Below are 21,841 nucleotides of genomic sequence, written 5' to 3' on the forward strand. Positions count from 1 at the left end.
TTTGTGGTGTCATCATTGGGTTGCTGTCAGCGTGGTTGCAAATACTTTACACATTTGCCTTGAAGATAAGCCTGGCTGCCCATGCCAAGCTACCAAGGAGGTGAGCGGGGGCTATCTCAGAAGGTGTCCTTCCTTTCCCTGGCGTGGAAACGAGGGTCCCTATTTGCCCTAAGGTACCTACCTCAGCCAACCAGGGATCCCGGGTCTAACATTTGGTGGAGGCGGTGTGGGTTTCTAACAGTGCTTCATCTCTCCACATCTAAAATGCTCAGACAAATAGCATTAAAGAACTACTGAAAGAAAAGTCTTGCTATGCCAGTAGTGGGAATCCTGATATTTTCTCACATAAGACACCAATTTTCACACAACATCTTATAGAGAGTAATAAGGAAAATGATCAATGGCGGAGGGTGTCCTCCCTTTGAAAAGCTCACCTTCAAAACTTAAAAGAAGTTCAACAGAAAGACATTGTTCATGAATTCATGAAACCAGAAAATAAGTCATTCAACAGAATTCTGCTAAAAGAGCGTCCATGAAGCTTCCATAGTAGAAGTGAACAACTAGTAGGTTTGAGGCAAACCATATATCCGATTTTCAGATCATATATATAAGATACATTTGCCGACATTGAAATTAAGTGAATCTAAATCACAGGGTTAGATCGGAAATACATTGAACACTCCTTCTCTATAGTGAATTGCGCTAGGCCTAAAGACTCCACCCTAGCAAGGAAGAGCAAATCCTTAACAAGTCAACCCCCTCATCTTACCTATTTCCAAAGTACGTTTTTGAGGTATAAGCTGTTTGGACCTTCAAGCAGGCCTAAGACTGTAAGCTAATTGTTTTCGCCCACATTTTCAGCAGATGTTACAATTTCTGTAGTTCCTTCCTTTCTCAAAAATGGATTTCCAACTTCACCAAGTATAAAATCAAAAGAGGTATTGGAACTCATTTATTTGTTTCAGGTTAAGTATTGTTAACACTGTGCAAATCAAGTTAGTGGCCTACTGCACCTAAATGTTATTAGCCTAGAGTTTAATTTATTTACTGGCATATGGAAGTGAACTTTTGTGTTGTCCGTTTGCTTTCTGAATATTTCAGTGAATATTAGAAATTAGTAAAATGATACTACTATCTTTATCATACATGTAAACGTTTGATTGTACAGGCAGTCTGGAGCTTCTCTTCTAGTATGAGAGCAGGTGCTGCGTTGGAAGTGAAGACTGTTTCATTTTAAACAGAACACACAGTGAATGTGGCCTCTTTGGCATACAATAGACCAATTTATAGATTATAACACAAGAGTCCAAAAAGAGAACAAATACGATTGTATTGACAGATATAAATTACTAGCCAAGCCTACCATATTGAGAAATCTACAAATGCTAAGAAAATATGTTATTTTAAAATAAAATTATTGCCTTCTGTGTGGATGAAAGACAATTTCTTTTTTCCAGAATCTACTTCTTCAAAGGGAATGAATATTTGGTATTTCAGTACATTAAAACATGTTGTGCTTCATCACAGGTTCTCTCGAAACAGAATCCGTTTGACAGAGGACCACATAAGACAAGCTGATTGTACCGAGGTATGATAATAAATGTAAAAAACAAACCATTATTAAACATTGCTTACAGTTGTTGAGGTGGGAAATTACAAATGTTCCTGTAAATATAGAATTAGTGATATCGTAAATACTGCGGGAGATAATTCTAAGATCAGAGAAATGAACTGTATATTGCCTTCAGTATTCATCTGATATCGCATTCATAATCCTGATCTTAGATCAGTTGTCATCTCTTCCCTTTCCTTTAGTGTTCTTCTACTTTGTTTATATAGGCAATAAGAAAGGAATTAAAAAAAAATCTGGGCTAATTCATACTGATAGCCCAATACAAAAATCCCTATTCCTTCTAAGATTCCCCAAAAATATGTTGTTACATGGTGCAATGAAGACCATCACATTCTCTGTCTGTAAATTCGATTCTGCATTTAAGCCCAGCAAAGGCATTGACCCCTGTGTCTATGACCATCTGCGAATCTTGATAGATGACACAAAGCAGCCTACCTTTGACAGATCTTTTCAGTAAGAGGCTTTTTATAATGTTCACTCAATTAAACTCACCAAGCTCTCTACAATGCCTGAGTTAGATATGGTTCACTATGTTAATATCATTCTTTCTTGTATGGCTATACCTAATGCATCAGTCTTCTCTACCATTACCCCTGTCTCCTGTGGTATCCCACATGACTGCACCATCACCACTTCGGTTTAACAGCTGTCTGAGACCCCAGGCAGATTTGAGCAGAAGTTATTACCTTCAATTTCAAATATTTTTATTACAAAAAACATATTTTGCCCATCTGCACAGAAATATCAGTAGCAGCGGCCTCCACCTGACCAATGATTACCTCAAATCCATCCCAAAATTAGGAATCCACTTAGTATGCTCAGAGAGAGTAACCAGAGACAGATACAACATAGCAACTTGTCTTCACCAAACAAAGTGGCATTTGTTCATTATTAGCCAGAAATAAAAGAACAAGTAATTATTGGAAAAGCGATAAAATAGATCTGCGAGGAAAAACCATCTTATAACACAGTAATTATAAATGGGTCAAATAAAATACAATTATATCTAAAACCAACAGCAAAAAAGTGTCTCTCTGGTAACATTTGAGAAAACTATTTGCTAAAGAGTTTCAGATGGGAAGAAAAGCAAATTCTCCAAAAGGAGATTCCCCAAAATTATTGAAGTGAAGTCATTACCTGCATTGCTGTTGTGGATGCATGCTGGTGCTGGTTATCTGCATTTATGTTGGAAATTTTACAAAAATGCGTGTGTACACTTCAACCTCAGGTAAAGGGAATGAAGTCTATAGCTATCGAAAAGAAAATGCTGTTATTGGTTTTAAAGATACATCTGTGCCCAAGTTGACATGGTGAATGAAGACTGCACAAGTGCCTTTTGGTGTTCTAAGTCGGGATATCCAGTGACGGGGCTGGAGAAACACCACAGGCATTGCAGGCATTGCAGGCACCAGACCAGTCGCTAGCACATCATGCCCATATCAATGGCACAGAAAAGGCAAGAGTGCAGCCAGTCAGCGTCCCTACGTGTCCAGCTACAGACGGTTCTGAGCATCACAGCTGTCTACTTTAGAAACTCATGGCATTTGAGCCGCTGCACCAGTGATCCAGGCAAAGTAGTAGGAAAGAATACCCTCCGCCATGTCTTAAATTGTTAAGCTGGCTCGTCCTACACTCATTGTCATAGTTCAGTTAAGTTCATGTAGCTTGTGTCGGTAGGACACAGAAAGCATGTAAACCTGTCGGGCAATACCTGTTCCACATAGGGTGAGTCATGGAGGCACCACAAGAGTGATGTAAATAATGATTGAATTAATCTGTGTCACTGGCAATCACTACAAGCACATTCCATTTTTATTAACTCATGGTGGGCGGTCTCAGATAGAAACCTTGCAAGATCCATGGTGGACTTTGGCTGCTTCTATTCACTCTTAACTTTCTCTCCATATAGCTATAATGCGGTATTAACGTATTTACTGTGACGATTAGTCTATTGTCTAGATATGTTTGTATCATTTATAGAGTATGATATAGTGTTTAAATCCTGTATTGGTAAAGCGCGAACAGCTACCCGAAGGCATTCCGGCACTGGGGGCCGTCGGGAAGATTGAGGAAGCTATTGCCCAGAGTCACATGTTAATATTGGTTGTAAGTTATTAGTTTGCTGCTATATTTTACAACATTTATTTTAGGTAATTAGAAATTAATACCTAGCATTTGTGTCCGTAGATTTCTGTTGATCACTCTTATATTGAGTATATTCATATGGTATGAATGTTTTTTCTGGTTACCGTTTCCTTTTTTCTTCGACCCCGCACCCATGCACCCCCGGAGTTAGGTTCATCATTTCAAGTTTGAAAAAGTAACACTAAGATGTGTGAAAATGAGTATCCATATTCTGTCAATAGCACTAAAAAGGGGCAACATCAGCTGAACCTTGCATTAACTGTGCTACCCTGGTCTGAGGAGTAATAAAGAAAATGGCAGGAAAAGGAAAACAGATCTGTTTACTGTAATGTCCACTATCTGCTCTTCTTCAGGCCCTCAGCAGCTCATACAGGACAATTGAGGGGTTAAGAGTGGTACACGGAATCGAGCATGTGATTTTGCTGGGACCAATTGATGCATGATATCACTGCTGCCATACATTTTAATGAAATGATGTGCATGCAAGCAATATGTTTGGCATAACTACTTCAGAGCTATGTACTCCACAACACTCCAACAGAAGTGGTATATCTGTATGACAGATCTTTGCTGGTGGAATTGCAGAAGGATTGCCAATTTTAACCTCATGTTCTTTCAGTGGCTTGCACTGAGGGAATTCAGTTGAGTTGTTTCTAAAAAGATTGACTTCACTCTGTTGACTACTACAGGCAGATTGGCATTGTAATTGCTTCTGAAAATTGAAATGACCCTTTTAACTTTGGTGTAGAAAATTGGCCCGGCATTGCCCTTGCATCATCATGCCTTGAAGACACATTTTTACTGAAGATTTGGAGCTGAAAGACCCTAACTATGAGATCAGTTCTGAAATGCTGACAATATAAATATCTCTGGGGTTCTGTGGTTGGTGTTGGAGGTGGTGTACATGTAACAGATAGAACAGAGAGGCATGATAACAGGCATTGCACAGTTCAGGTAAGGTAGAGGGTACATATATGTATTAGAGGAACGTTAAGTGACCATCCCCCAGTATCCTCAGATGCCTGACTGATGTTACCACAACAGAAATCTAAAAGTATCACTCTCCTCACATTAGCAGTAGATTAAGCTCCAAATGTCAGGAGGGCTCTTCCAAGAAGTCCACCAGGCAGAGTAAAGATTTAAAGACAGAAGAACCATATTTGTGGACACAGTCAACAGAACCGCAACATTGACACTCTGTTTCAAAAGACCCACATTCAAGATACTGATATTCAATTACAGCTTCCAATGCGGCTGCACATCAGAATAGCATCTGGTGCGATGAGGGTTCAATTGTGAAGCTGGAGCCCATGTTGGAAAGTGTTGATGTATAGCCCAATGATGGTGGCTGCTATGTTGAAATTGTTTAAACTTCGGCTGACTAGAGTAGCATGAGGAATTTGCCATGTTAGGAAGAAATTCTCTTACACAATAAGCAGGCACAGAGGGTGCAGCGGCAAGCACCCTATTACACCAGATAGATGTGCAAAGCCTACAATTCTGTAATTTACTTGTCCAAGGTCTCTTTCATTATACAGTTAATTAAAACCGTAACATACAAACATCATATTGGTACTTAATGAAATGAAGGCTAAAAAGTTGAATACACATTATAAAATCTAGCAATACGAGGTAAATGTCAATTCCAAAAACATCATTTCAGGTTGATGACAATATATCAAAATTAGCCGTTTAGTTCAAAAGGGAAGTGTGTAGTGCCGAAGGCAAAATCAAAAATGTCCCAATGCGTGTTACAGATACCAATAGCTAACTTTCATCAAAGTTCATTTGTACAATAACAATATAAAATAGAACTTGTCTATTTCTTAGTGCTGGGATGTGTGTAGTGCAGTTAAAATAATATTAACAAACTTCCCGGCCCTTGCTAGAACTTGAGCTGAATTATTACCGAAGCACAAATCAGATGCTTCCCTACAATGCCTCAGTAACTTTTCCCGAAAGACTGAGACCAATAGTCGTCGACGGTCGTTAGAAAGATGAGGGCAACAATATAGCAGATGTAACCGGGACTCCTGTGGATAATTAAGGAGCCTACATGTTAGCTGTCCATTCCTACGAGCCCACAACGGGTTGAAATCGTGAATGGGAAGGGCTAACAGCCTCATATAAATAATTTTATTGCGAGTCTGTGGTTGGAGGGAGTAATTAAAGTATGGATGAGGTTTCCCCTTGATATACGAAGCATCCAGAGCTGTATGGAGTGTCTTTTTGGGAAGCCAAGCGATGTCTCTCTCAAATGACACTAGGGTAATTTGGCTTTTTATTGTTTTTTTTCTTTCCACGTTGACAGGGGAATGATTGGGTTAGAATGGTTTATGGTTTCAATCTTCACTTTGGAAATGGCCAAGTGCAGTTGTCTGTACCAAGGAGAGAGTTTGTTCATGAACAATGATTGTAATTGTTCTTTCATGGATTGAGCTAAAGCACTCTTAGTGTAGATGTAAAATGTAATTAAATCTCCTAGGAAGTGAAGATCTGCACTTGCCAGGCCCAGCTCGAGTCTCAACCTGGCCCTCCTTGCATGCTGGGGAGCCGAAAATATTTTCTTATGGGCCATTGTTTGATAATTCACTAGGAATGAGTCCATTTTGCCAGGGAATGCCAAGTGACCATAAGACAATGCCGGTAGCAGATTGGCACATAAAACCCTTTAAATTGGCTCAGCAGTGGGGCTGTTCAAGCGTCTCAAACTATGTATAACCCCAGCTCCCTTTGGCTGAAGATGTTGGAGATGGGCCACTTGGTTTGCTCTTTCATTGAACCAGACTCCTAGATAATTTTAGCTGGTGCAGGTCGCTATTTGTAGACCACCTACTCGCCAAGACAGGATTTTATTTCTTTGATGTTTCCCAAAAATCATAAGTTTCGTTTTTGACGGATTCATCAGATTATTATTTTTTATGTATTAAGGGCAGTGAGCGCTCTTTGTAGTCCTGTTTTTAATGGTCCATAATGATAATGTCATCAGCGTATTACATGATCTGTAGTCGTACGTCGCTCAGCGCTGGCTTTAATCCTCTCCCAAGTTTTCTGATGTAGTGACATCAGTGCAAAGACAAGTGGAGGGTATCCCCCAGGAATTTAACTTGCTCCATAACATCCCTCGATCAACTCTATCGAACGCTGCACTAAAGTTCACAAAACAGCAGAACAGAGGGAGATGATTGGCCAGAGTGGCTCTCCAGGACAAGTAAGACAGCGCTATTATGTTATCTGTTGAAGAGCAGCCTGATCTAAAGCCTGACTGAGTACGGGGGAGGATGCTGTTTTCTGTGACATCGTTTTTGAGCTCTGCCAGCAGGACACAGGGGTAGGCCTTAGCTTCGATGTCCAGTAATGCTATTAGCCTATAATTGGCCGGATTTGAGCGGTTGCCCTTTTTATAGATTGGATGTAATATTGAGCCCTGCCAGATGGATGGAATTGTGGCTGTAAGAAAGGCTTGTTTAAAGAGCGGAGTGAGGAGCTCTGCTCAAAAGGATCTATTTGATTTAAAGACTAGAGCGGGTATTCCATTTGGCCCTGGCGCGCCATTGTTCCTCATGCGACTAATGATCTTGATTACTTCAGCTTTAAAGATGTCCGGACCCTGAATGTTTTCATAATTTGGTGCTTGGGGCGAATAGAGGACTGGTGTCTCCCCTGTCCCGCTGCTGTAAAGCTGTTTGATGTGATTCATTCAGACATTCTTGATACCCCATTCTCCTTAGACTGGCCACAATTGCTGACTTGATTAATATATTTCCAGAATGAAGCAGGATTTTTTTCCTTGAGAGAGAGAAAAGTTTAAGCCAGGCGTCCTCTATTGGTTTAATGTGTTGCTCCCATGCGCGTTTGTTATAGACAGCTCGAAGCGATCCAATAGCAGCACCCTGCAACACTTTTTCCCCTCTTTGTTTTATTTTTGTGGAATTTTGACACTTCCATGTGCTTTCAGCGTTTTCTTATTTGGGTGCCAGTTTAGATCATTTGGTCCCTGCTTTTGTTGAGCGTCCAATATTCCGCCTAGCTCCCGATGTAGGTCCATCAGGAGGGTGGGCCAGTAATCTAGCAGGGCTTGTGAGGCAAAAGAGGTTTTTAATTGTTCTTTTTTAATTGTCCATATGGATAATTTCGGGCCGAGATTAGTGGTATTTTATCCTGCACTGAACTTTATCACATTCTTTTCCCGTAGATTCACCTACAGGTATGAATTTACAAGATACAGCAGTGGAAAGACTAAAGGATGCTCTAAGGGGCATGTGGTTGCTCTCTACTCGATTGTCAATATAAAAGTAATTCAGATGTAAGGCTAGTGTACTACCAATGAATAAATAATCGATTGTAGCGATGTTCCTGTAAGTTGGGAGCGGGGTCCAAGTCTGATCCTTTGCTTTCTTAAGATTGTAGACAGATGATATAGAGCAGGCATCAAATGAGGCTTGTAGTACAGCAACTTCTTTAGATTGTTTATTTTACTTTCCTGTCTTGTCAAGCCATCTAATATTAAAGTCCCCAACTATAAGTTGTCCAAGGTGCTCGCATTGTAAAGACGAGGCTCTAAATGGTAAGTAAAAACAAAAGGTTTATTCGTAGAGAGGCACAGTACAACCAAACCATGCAAGGCTGAGGCAATAATTGATCACTAGAGCACTCTGGTACATGGAACATAAATTGTACAATGCAGGTACAGAGTTCCATGTTCCAGGCAAAGGAGAGGGGCGGGGAGGGAGGGGAAAGGAGAAGAAAGGAGGATGTTGACAATAAGGAGGTGTGAGAACTGCTGCAGCTCATGACCAATAGCCTGGATGTGAGGGATGACGTTTTCTTCCCCTTGCAGGAAGACCAGTTAGGGTACAGCCAGAAACTATTAACTTGTAATGGGGCCTGCCATTTCATATGTAAATGTTAAATGATACATAGAAAAGGCAACCTTTTGTTACTGCAGCTAGCTTGTCACCAAACCCAGTTAGAAGGGATATCCCTCCCAGAACCAGTTTTGAATGACAAGACTGCTCATTTCCCTGGCCTCACCCCTTATTGGTTGGGTGACAAGGAAGGTAATTTCATGAGGATTCAGCAGCTTTGTAAATAGCGGACACAGAATTGACTCTTGGTATAGAATACTATATCCTTCCTAAAGGACACCAAGGAGACACTCTGTCTATTCAATGACCTGTTGAATTCTCTGGAGATTACCTTCCTTGTGACCCTCGATGTGGAGGCCTTTACACTAATATTCCGCAAGATGCCATCATCAGGGTCATTGACACCATCCTTAGGACCGCCATGACCTCTTCATCTATCCCAGTGGACTTCATCATAGAGTGTGTGAGCATTGCCCTGAAAGACCATTTTTTTCAATATAAAAACCAATTGTATCACCAAATATATAGGACCCCTATGGGCAGCACATTTGAGCCCAGTCTGGCATGCCTCTATATGGCCCACTTCAAATCCACACATGTGTTCTCCAATATCAACCCCTGCCAAACTGACATCATCAAATGGAAATGCTGCATCAATGACATCCTGGTTTTTTTGGGAGGTACAGAAAAAAGATGAGAAGAATTCCACCTATGGATTCATTAGATGGATCCATACCTGAACTTCATCCTTTCATAATCCAAGGAGGAAATCCCTTTTCTTGACCTCCTCATTTGCTTGGAGTGTGGGGTACGCAAAGCCAGAACCTTCAAGAAAAAGACCAACAGCAATAGCCACCTCCCCTTCAATAGCCATCACCCACAAGCATTAGGTGAAAATTCACCCTACGGACCCTACCCCACCAAAGTGATCAGAAATGCGAATAAGAGAGCACTCAGCAACCACTTAAGAACATCATCTTAAAACTTGTCAACACACGGGAGCTGAACTTGGATCACCCTAGATTCATCTTCAAAAGAACACAAAACCGCAGGGACCTCCTAGTACATACAAGACCACACCCCAGACCGCAAAACAGCAAACTACACAATGGAACTTGCCAGCAGTGAAAGGTCACTACCCATGCGGTAGCAGCATTGCCTCATCATGTCACACAAAAACCTTAGAGATGGGCAATTTCAGATGGACACAGAAACAACACACAGCCTGTAATACGAAAAACTGAGTTTATCTCATGTTGTGTCCGTGCAACCTACACTATGTAGGCATGATCACCAGACCAATCAAAACCAGGATCAGTGAGTACAAAAGCAATATTCACTGCAGGCCAATGTGCAATCACTACATTCCAGCATACCATTGAATTCCACGCTTGACATTGGCTATTGCGGAGGCTAATCCAACCTGGAGTACCACTACTCTGTTTAATATAGAACAGTGTTGGGTATTCCGCCTTCGCTCAGATTTCCATGGCCAAAACGATGATATACCCTGGAATGAAATACAGTAGCACTTTTCATTCAGGTACATCGTCTCAACACACTGTTTCTCTTGACACACTTTTGGCATATGTCTCCCCACTCTGAGTCTTACTCTCCATTTTACACAGAGCCATTCACATTTCGATGCTAGAAGCATAGATCTTAAATCTATTGGCTGTAAGCTCATCTCTTATGTGGAGTATGATCCCATACCATTGCGATATTTAGGCCCCCTTTAAAACCTTGTACCCTGACAGGTCTGGGCCTGTTGTGTAGCTCATATAAAAAATATATAGGATCTATGCGTTTAGACAACATACACTGTAGGACTGTTGTCAGACTGATTCCAGACACCCCCACTGGATATGTTGGGTTCTTGTACCAACTAGTTCACAGTGCCACTAGAATCTATGTTTATCGAGGAGAGAATAGTTCTTGGCAACCATCGAACATGACAACCCTGATCCCTCAGGACCGTGGATTCAATATACTACTTTTTGCTCAGTCACTCGTGCTTACTTAGTCTGTCTCAGAGAGATACACAGAATAAACAGACTGGGCGTTTTCAATAAGCATTTATTGAGCAGTTGTTAATCTGGTGTATACTAGATGAGCTGCAACAACCATTAGACAGTATAAGATATAAATGTTTAATTGCACTATAAAGGTAAATGGATGGTATGGTATTACCATCTTATTATAATCATGAATACATTTGAGTATATAAAACAGATGATAAAAAGATGCGTACCGCTTCGATGCAAACATCTGTTATTTCAGCGCCAAGAGGCCCGTAGTGGTGAACGTGCGCTTTACAAATACTCATGTTATGTTATGTTGTGTGTTATGTTATGCCTCCCTAACTAGCCTGTGTATAGGTGTTAAGCCAGGAATCCCTCTAGGATTTAGTCAACTCCATTACCTGAAGTGAGAGACTGTGGGACTCCGTCCTGGTCTCGAGTGTCTGCAAGCAGGAACCTCAGCGTCTCTGGTCAGTGTGTCGGCCGGAAAGTATCGGTCACCTCTAACTATTTTTTGTTTTTGTAGAGTTTTATATAGCGCGAACTTGACCCGAACCGAACCAGGTATCAGAGTGCTTTACATAGCACCAGTTACGTTACATGAGGACACACATTCATTTTTTTGTTAGGCACGAGGAGATTAAGTGATTTGCCCAGAATCACAAGAGGTTTTAGCAACATTACAGAGACTCGAACCCAGTTCCCCTGGTCCGAAGGCGAGCGCCGTAGCCGTTATATACCCATATATACCCATAGGTCTCCTCAGGGGTCCTACCTTGCTGTATTTCTGTGTCGGTCTAAGGATGACGTTGGGCATGAACTGTATACATAGATATCATACTGGAGATGATAGTCCTGCTGTGCTTCCAAGAATCCTCATGCAAAATGTATATGATTTCGAACTAGGGAAACCCTCCTTCTGAATGCAGTGTCGTATCTAGGTAAAAGGTCAGTCCCTGTAAACTGACAAGTGTAATGTAGGGAAGAATATAGGTGAAGAGTAATGAAATTACAGAGGCCTATATTATGGTACCTATATGGAATATATGGAATTTAACAGGCCATATATCCTATTTATTTGTCCCCAAGTAATCTGCTACCAACTTGATGCCATATATCAGCCCCTCCGACATATGCTGAATACTAAGTATACAAACACACATAGACTTACTAAAATCGACAGCTATCCACCATTTGTCCTGATCAACTTCATTTATAAACCCCTTTAGCTGTGTACATCTTTATTTGCAAACCCTCATAGGCTTTGTATTGAGCATACCTACACACACATGCTTGCATGTCTCTGCAGCCAATCACTGTTTCAAGATAGCGGCCGACGACAACACACACAGGCTTGCCATTATCGACAGCCGTTCACTGTTCCAAGATGGCGGGCGCACAAAGCACGGCCGCAGCCCCGCTTCTGGTGACTCCGGAAAACATTTCTTGAAGCTGAGCACTACAATACCTCAGGGAATTCCGCCCGCTTACATCTACGAGCACACAAGAGGTCTGGTAGGTGCGGCAACTTGTGACTTCCCCCACAACCATGGGTACCTTTTTGGCTTTCACAATGTGAACTCTTTATGCTTCAAGTTGGGCAGACTGGTAACTGTGCTAGTTTCTAATAAAGATCATTATGGAATGCACCCTCTTGTATGACTCCTGGAGACTATTCTCATGTCCCATAGGTAAGAGGTATCTCAATTTCCTTCTCTCTTACCCCTTCCCTCATGGCACAAATCACCTTTTAACTAAGGGTTTGCAATTATTGGGAATATACCGATAAAGCTTGACTTTAAATCTTTCAGAGCCTGCTTTAATTTTTAATACTGTATGCTACTTTGGATACTTTTCTTGATATTTCTCTATAAATACACTGGTATTAAACACAGTTGATGTATACTAATCACCCCAATATACTTATCCAACAACTAATTGTGGTAATGTGTTGGGGTGGTCTCTCTCACCCCATACCTGTTTTATGAATTTTGAATGCCTCACACTGTTTTAAACTATGGCTTCACTTGCTCAGCCATCTCCGAGACTGTGTCTGGTCTACAAGCTTGAGGCCAGAGATATAAATATGGTGCACCCATCCGAGGCCATCTGGTGTATTAAGATTTATACACCATAGACATGACTAATTATATTTTGTGTACTGTCTGTATGTACCCTCTTCCCCTCTTGTCGTTTTAGATTGGACCACCGCCAGAGTCCCACTGGTGGCACTACTTCATTTGAGGAGGCCATCTCCAATAAATAAACACTTTGTCTAAACTTTTTTTTGTCCTGAAGAAGTGCTATGGATCTCCTCCTGAGACCATTAAAAGCGCAAAACATGTTTACCTAGTCTATCTCACTTACAGATTTGTATAGCATTTCATAGATACTTAGGGCCTTTACAACCCTCTAGAAGCCACAGCCTTTTTTGTTTTTTAACTGTGAATGAGGGATTTCTGTAATTAAATCTGAGTAACATAGAAACCCTGTAGCCATTTTTTAATTCACTCATAATTCCAGGAGCACTACCTCGCACTCATCATATGGCATGAAAACAAAAAGATCTCTGCTAAAGCGTCCCCTCGAGGTACCCATAGGGCATCACAGCGCTGGATCAAGGAGGAGCACTGCACTATGATGAAGGATGACATCCCTTGCAATGTGAAAGGGCACCAAGTAAAATTCACTCTGACTTCCACTCTTGTCTCTCTAAAACTGCCCCCTCTGTCTTTTCTTAGGAACAGTGACCCTTCATTTTGATGTATTCATTATTTGGGTGCACAGGCACATCGAGTTGTTTGTCCCCTACTTCCTTGTTTTTAGAGTGTCATTTTGAGGCTCAATATTGTTAAATCTGTGTGTATTCTAAATAGATAAGCAACCAACCCATTTCTAGGTCACCCACCACCCAGATTGATTGTGAGCACTTCGGCGCTACACTCTCTGGTCCTGCTCATGAATTGGCCCATTGGGACAAAGATGTTTGTAGAAAAAGGATTTATTGTAAAATCGTATGTCTCAGCATACTGTAAATGTTTAGAGTGTTCATATGAATCCAATTCTGTGTTATTGTTCTCCAAAAGTTAGATTGTGAGCATGTTCCTGAGTTAGGGACCAAGGAAACATAGTCGAGAGTCTGTGATCAATATTCCAAGATAACTGTGGTGCCATAAGGAATGACTTCTTTGCTGAATTGAGTTATAAGCTGGAACGGGTCCATTTGAGGACCTACTCTTGCCCGAACCAGAAGCCCCTGCAGGGATTTTCCCGGATTTCAGACTTTGTCTCAACTACAGAAAGTAGTCTTATTCTTCTGTGTTATTATTCAGCCTTCCCAGTTTATTCTAATAGTGTAAAACTAGTCTTTCTGACACTTCACGTGCAAGAGTTGTCCACATTTTTAGCATGGGACTCGTACAAACATTTAAAAAAAGATCCTAACTTCAAGGTGGTTTCATTATTTTAGAAAATTTGCCAAAGAAATCACAGAGGGGCAGAAGCAAGCTATATTCCAGAAGATTAGTGCATCATGTTTGAACACAGAGTCCAAGCAGCAATATGTGCTCTGTAAATACAAAATCCAATACTAAAACCCTTAGTGCTTACTCCATACTGTTTGTAGGAAAGTAGGATCTGCTTCTTATGGTTACCCCCACTTTTTGCTTGATGTCATGCTGTTTTTAATTAGTCTGCCTGGGATCCTCGTACTCAGGACCCCAGTCTGTCTGCTTTCTCCCTAAACGGTTGTGTTTAGTACCTAGGTACATCCCAGTTTGGATACTGGGGTACCGTAGTCAGTCCCTAGTATATGGTACCCATGTACCTAGGGCATAGGTAACCCAGAGGTCTCCCATCGGCTGAAGTATGCATTGTGCTACCCATGAGACCATTGAAAATGGAACCTCAGGTCTGCCATTGTAGCCTGTGTAAGTTGGTGCATGTATCACTTAATAAAGCTATGGTTTACTATATCTAAGTGCAAAAAATCACAGAAACCTGTGATATGGGGAGCACTATCCACTCATTCACAATTACGTGATTTGTTTTTTCTTATTCTTTATGCATGTCTTTAATCCATTTAAGACACGGTAAATGTATCACCCTTGTAGTTCATCAAAAAAGTTAAACTAGAATGTTCACAAACTGTATCCACAGTCATATAGATCAGACTAAGAACATAAATACACAAAATAAATTCTCATCAAACAGTGCTTTGTGTTTCCTTTCTTCAAAGTAGTTTTATTCTTCTTTTTTCATCAATGATAGTTTGAATTCCTCAAACATCTCTTCATCATTCAACATATAAAGCCATGTCCCAATGCATTTCGGTATGCACCTTCGTCAGGGGAATGCGCTACCAGTAACATAAAAATCTATCACATGTGTGTCAAAAGGAATGTAATATTTACAATTTCATACACTACATTATATTAAGAAACAGTCTTGAACAGAAACCAGAAGATCTCATAGAGTGTTAGATACATCACATGTGTGATAAAAATCATGCTCAAAAAAGTTCACCTGCCACCTTATAGACCAAAACATGGTGTACAGCCAAATTCCACCACCACCTCCTACTCTCTACATGCAAGTGTTCACAACGTAAAAAACCATGTGTGCAGCCAAGTAATCCAAAATTCAAAAAGTGCCACTGTTATGGACTCTTACCTTCACTCACAACAATAGAGCCAACAGAAATCAAATTCCGTGCTATCCTTTTCTAAAAAACAACGGCGAAAATCTTAATATACTGGCTCCCTTCCTTAATGCCTGATTAGTACTTTACAAACAAACCGATACTTACTCGGTCTTCTAGACCCCATGTTTAATCCTTACAACGCTGTTCAAATAGGCTCGTATCTTTACTCTGTAATATAGTAACAGGAAGGCTCCTTAGTATTTAAATCGATTATAAATGTAGCGTTCTTCTTACTCTATGTGGGTTATGTCTCACCTCTAACTTCAAATGCACCGCGTAGCTCTCGGGTTCTCTTGTGTGGCTCTCACTGTTAGATCGGGACCGTGCTCAAGACGTCGATAAATGGCGTCTGACGTCATAGTGCTCAAAACATAGAAAACGGACTAACGGCTTACTCATCCTCTTCCAAAATGGCGGTTATTTTTACTTTACTCGGCAAAATATGAACAGAAACTTCTCTTCCTTAAATCTAAAAACTGAAACTATATTCACTCTAGATTCAAAAATAAAAAGTGGCTATTGTGTGTGTAGTCTAGTATTTTGGTGAGATTTATTGAGCATAAATGTAAATGACACATGATTGTAATGTAAACAAATAACATTAAAAGTGCAAATGGCCAGCATATATATTACAGCACAAATTTACAGAAAACAAATCATTTCAATCTTATCATTAAGTCCATAGGGGGTTAGCGTCCTAAGGGACTTTATCCAGTACGTCTCTCTTTGTGCTAACAGTTTAATTGTGTCAACATGTGGTTTTTCCACCAGTCTCTCTAACACAGTAAATTTTAATTGAGGTATCGTGTGACCCCTCTCATGCCAATGTACAGCCAAACATGATTTCATATTTTTTGTTCGTATCATACTCTTATGTTCGGTCATCCGAACCTTCACCTTCCTTGTGGTGCGTCCGACATAAACAAGTCCACATGGACACTTTATTGCATATATTAGAACACTCGAATTGCAGTCTGATGTATGTCTCAAGGTTATCTTTTTACCTGTTTGGGGGTGAGCAAATGTATTGCCTATCAGAACGTTGCCACAATGGCCACAGTTTTGGCACTTCATCATGCCTTTCTGACCTAGATCTACACTTTCCTGCCTGCCACCTTTCAGGATTTCCTTAATGTTCCTTGACCTGGAGTGTGCAAACATTGTTTGAATTTTTACTTTATCTAAGTGCCACTGAACTTACAACCTATAAGTCACCCCTATATCAGGCCTTTACAATCCTTAGGGCAGGGTTCTTGGTTCTAAATGAGAGGGTGCCCCTGCATGAGCAGGAGACCCGTGCAGCCTTCGCAGTCCATTCTCCTGGGTTGTCAGTGAAGCAGCAATATACTATATGGAGGAGCATCACTTAATCATGCGATGACCATCTCGAAAACGGTTGCAACAAATTGGATCATGTTTGATATCAGACATGTTGGAATCATACCCCCACACCGTAATCAGTGTGGGGGATATGATTCCAAGCACCGGGACAGCCCTCTGTTAGGCCCTCCAGCTGCTGAGCCAAGCTTGAACAGGGGAAGACAGAACAATAGGAATTCTGTCACAGGGAGGTGTGACCACCTCCCAGACAGAATTTAGTGTATTAGGGCTGGGCGAGTGTGCTTGCAAGTGCATGAAAGTTTACACGAGGGGCACATTTGGTGTCCCTGTGCATAGTCCAGCTCAAACCAGTACAGGGAGCCGTTGGCTCCACCTCTGGTGCAAAACTGGACAAAGGACATAGGAGTAACCTCCTCGCTGTCCAGACCCTCCCCTGGGAGGGTCCTCTGAATAGTCATCTTGGGAAAAGATTCAGAACTGAAACCTCTGCACTTCTACCGTCTGGGCACTCTGGGTTTCGCTGGACTTCATTTGGGCCTGACTTCGTCTTCCTTGCAGTCTGGTGCATCGTCTGTGCCTGTGTATCATTCAGTAACCATCCAAGGCCTGTGAAGCATCATGAACAACCAAAGTAATCTCCCTTGGATTGAAAAAGTCACTCCCCTGCATCTTCAGGCACCACAATGAAGATGACCAGTCTACAGATCCCAAGCTCCTCTGGACACCTTGGGCTCTGCAACACAGATGGTGCTTTTCCTCAGCCATTGGGATCTGTTCTACCCTCTTATCAAAGTTTGAAGCCAGTAGACCTTGTGGGGGTTGTAATAACTGAACCCCTGGGTACCTTGTCCCTTTACAGTTGTAAAGGCTTGATGACATCTTTGCAGGAATTCTTCGGGCTCCAGATAGCCCCAACCTCGTACCCCTCCACTGACCAGAATCTTTGGCTACACCGCATTGTGTGCATCGTGGCCTGCATCTTTCGGGTGTGCTGCTTGAGGTCCTCTTGCGACTCCAGGGCCTCTGGCCTGTGGGTCCATTTGAGGGTCACCTTTGTTTTCCTTTGGCTCCCCTGATTGCTCGGGCCTGCTCTGACTCCCCTGCTTGTGGTGAGTCCCCTGGATCTTGCTGGTCCCAACCATGCACCTTCTTGATTTCCTGTGTGGGTTGCATTTGCCAGGGCTTGTTGGTGCTCCCACCAGACACCGACCGATCAGCACTCAACATCCTTTGTGGGACAGCTCGTTTCTGGGTCCTGGTCATCCTCAGCATCACTTGGTCCACGCAGCTACAGAGTCAAGGTCACTGTCATCCTTCCTGAAGCACCCAACATCGGAGGGGATCTGACTTCCAAGTCTCCTGGTCACTCCTCAGTGACATAGACACTGTCCCCTCTGCTTTTAGGTACTCCTCTTCAAGAACATACTTTTGGATTCCTCCGGACACTTTCTCCTCTTCCAGCAGCAGCACTTTCCTGAAGTCCTCCATTGGGTTCGACAGCGGTTTCTGACACCAGTTTACACCTATGCACCGGGCTCCCCTGGGAAAGCTAACTTGGGTACCATGGTATCCACAGGTTGGGTGGCTCTCTAACCTTCCACAGGGTTTCATCCGGGTCCACTGGGAAAGGTACCTAATCTTTAAATTTCCAACCGCCACTTGCACATAGACTTGTACGGAGCACGTGGTCGTGTTCACACACTACACACGCTCTCCATGTGGTCCCTATCTACTTACCTTGGGTGGTTCTGTGGGCCCCCAGCAATTCTACGCCCTCTCAACATTGTCCTGACTTGAGTCGTGGTTCTTGTACCACTTTTTTAGTATAGGGTTTGATCTTCCCCCAGGGCCCACTGCATATTAGTGCTATTTACCGTGATTTCTTTGCTAAAGTATTGTGTGTTTTGTGTCTATCTCAGTGTGTAGGAGATACTGTAACATACTAGAAAGTGTTATATAATAAATACATATTTTTATACAAACTTTGTGTGGTTCCTTTTAATTTAATCTATACTATAAGATTACATTCTAGTAAAACAAGCAGCTTTACACTCAAGACTAAGCCTGAAGGATGCTCTCCACAGCTACCACTTGGATAGCTTTCTAAGGTTGTCTGAGACCTCCTAAATCACCATAAGGGTTGTCTGGACTGGTGCAAGGTGCCCACTTACATTAGTGGACATCATATACCAGGCCAGCTTCTCACACTGTCACAATCCATTTTGTCTTTGTGGTTTTAAGTTAGCACTACACTACAATGTAAAATGGGATTTTTAAGACAATGAAACACAATATCAGTTAAGCAGGGTAAAACTAATTTCTGTGCCTAGCAATGCAGTAAACAGGGAGATGTGCAAATTGAAATGTTTTGTGGCGTTCTATCACCTGATCCAGGTTTGCATCAACATGCTCATGGACACAGACTATTTTCACCACATTTCTGCTTGTTCAGTGCTATTAGTGTTTACAAGGTATGATTGAGGTGTTGTTAAGGCTCCTGTGTTGTCTATATTTCAGATAGAAACAAACAAACCATCAGCCCCAAAGAGTGACTTAATTGATCTGAATTCTAGATCACAAGCTCCTGATATTCAGACTCAAGAAATCAAAACCTCTCTTCCAGCCACTAACATGGACATTCTTTCAATGGGTTTTGAACCTTCTACGGACCCATTCCAATCTCATCATTATTCCAGTGAGTATTCCAAGCAGTATATGCTGTTTTGTGAAATGTTGTGGAATATTTAACAATACTAAAATAATAATAACAATTTTAACATCATAGTTTATATACAGTGCTCACTATCACAATTCTGTCACTTCATACATATCTAGGTATGCATGAAGCATTTGTGAACATAGATCAGTTTTATTGCCTATGAGTTGTTAAATGTCTGCTGCTCTATATCATGGATTGAGAAATGATACTTAACGATATCAATCCGTAAAGAAATCCTTGGTGCTTTTGCATTTGGATATGGCTACTTTAGTTAAAATACAGCTGCAGTTAAGTCTTACGAATGGGATGTAATCGATGTGGTGAAAAACAGCAAAGCACGTCGGATGTAAATAGACTTCAAACCAAACATGTAGACTTTTTAAAAGTGTGGACCCAGGCAGCAGTTAAGTGTGACCTGCCTTTGATTACCGTCTTCCTCAACCCCATCGATAAGTGTGCTTGTGACCCCGATGAACTGTACAGCAGAGTAAAAGCTTGCGGGAGGACTCTTTATATCGTCAATTTTACAAGATATTTTACTAACGTGTGTGCTGAAGGGGGTGGGGGAAAGTTCTGGAAGTAACGGCTAGGCAGGTGAGTTCTTCACCACCGGCTGCTGCAACACACCGGGTCGACTGCCCCTCAATCGGGATCAGGCACCGCTCAATAACACTGTTTTTACGGGCACTATTTATAAAATATGGAATAAGGTCACAAGCTGAAGCCATTGCATTACTGATAGAAATGGAAAATCTGGATATCGCAATTGCACTAGGAAATTATATGAGAGGTGTAAATCGTTTTGCTGGGTAAAAACTTAAGCAAGAACTGTAATTCATTTAGTAGATAAAGGCTTAAGAACGATATAATTTTAGTCTAAATGGTTTTAATTTATTGCTGTTAAGGAATAATGATGTATGTAAAGAACTTTTTAATCTTAGGAGATTTGTAATTCTTGTTTTATTAAGTTTCATGAGAGTTTTAACTTTTTAACCGATTTTATAAAATTGGAAATATTGAGGTTGTAAGGGGTGATGGTAGTTACAGATTTACTACAGACGTATTTAAGCAGAGCTGTCCGGAAAGTAACTGCGATTTTAAATGTTATTGTGTATTTTATTGTTATTGACTGGTATTGTACAGTTTCTATATTTTATAAGATCTTGGAGTTTAAAGACTATGGTCTAAATAAACGGAGTTCTCTCTCGCTCTCTCTCTCTCTGGTCTTACTGCTGGGGTGAGACTTCGTCCCCCAGCAGTCCTGTGGCAAAAGAAGGGGCCAGCACATGCTAATAAGTACTCAAGCATCCTACAGCACAGTTCAGACCAACAATCCTTTTCCCTGCCCGTACTGATTATCCTTCATTTCTGGCATTACTGCTGGGGTGGGTCTTTTTCCTCCAGCAGCCCCATGGCAAGAGGAGGGGTCAGCATGTACTGATCCGCACATAAGCATCCACAGCGTGGGATGTGCACAGGTGCATGCCTTGGCTCAGACTGATCTCAGAGTTGGCCATCTTTGCCCCTCATTGCCAGTAAGAGACCAGGCCCCCCTTATTTATTTGGAGAAATGTAATATCCCTGGCTTTTATCTGTCCAGCACCCTATAACTTGAAGACCAAGACTGCAACAGAGGGCAGACCACAAGCCCAAGATACCTCTACAGCAGGAAGCCTCCAATGTCCACGATCAAGTCGGCCTGGGCTCCCGCAGCGCGGGGAAGAGACTGAAACCGGGGACAGACCACAAGCCCCAGTTACCTCTGTGGCAGGAACCTGCCAAAATCCATGGAGGCGCATGATTATTTGAGCCTGGTCACCAGCAGCCAATACCGGGCTAAGAGTGGGACAGTATGCATCCGTCAGCACAGGAGGAGGTGGGGTGGGAACACCCCCTTTGGTCCTATTGTTCGGTACTGTGGAGCAGTGGACAATTATATAGCCATATTTCCATGTCCAGGACAATGTACCGTTTCTCTTTCTTGCTCTTCTTGACTGGCTCATTAAACTTAGCCAATTGGCCACCTTCTTGGTGACTTTGACCCGGAAATTCTGAGTGGGGGTTAACCTGGCAAAAGGGCTAATGGTGTTAAAAGGTGTGGTAAATCTGGGGAGAAAAAAGGTCTTTCTATTAAAACTCCGTCCCCATCAGCAGCCCCTTGTGTCAATGCCATAGAAGGCTTTCTCCACCAGGCAGTGGGGGCGGTAGCCATGGAAATAGAGCTGGTCAAAAGGAGACTCTCTTTGGACAGGGACAGGCATACTCCCCAATGGGTCATTGGCAAGTTCTGGTTTGGAGGGGCCTCCTTTTGATTTAGATCATCTGGGTGGGCTGGAGGGAGCTCTGGGGGGGGTCACCCATGGGAATCGTGAAAGTAACACCATAACTCTTCCCACACTGGTTGTCAGCCCA

General features: G+C 41.9%; 1 protein-coding gene across 4 annotated transcripts in view; it reads left to right on the forward strand.

Moving 5' to 3' along the window:
• Window positions 1-21,841, forward strand: part of TOM1L1 (target of myb1 like 1 membrane trafficking protein) — a 561,560-nt gene that overhangs the window by 282,874 nt on the left and 256,845 nt on the right. For all 4 annotated transcript variants that reach the window (XM_086930855.1, XM_086930856.1, XM_086930858.1 and 1 more), the window contains 2 exons: window positions 1,528-1,588; window positions 19,228-19,405. In XM_086930855.1, the coding sequence (XP_086786981.1) occupies window positions 1,528-1,588; window positions 19,228-19,405 (239 nt within the window). The remainder of the gene's footprint in view (window positions 1-1,527; window positions 1,589-19,227; window positions 19,406-21,841) is intronic.

Source organism: Lissotriton vulgaris, chromosome 7 (assembly GCF_964263255.1).
Source record: "Lissotriton vulgaris chromosome 7, aLisVul1.2, whole genome shotgun sequence".
Lineage (NCBI taxonomy): Eukaryota > Metazoa > Chordata > Amphibia > Caudata > Salamandridae > Lissotriton > Lissotriton vulgaris.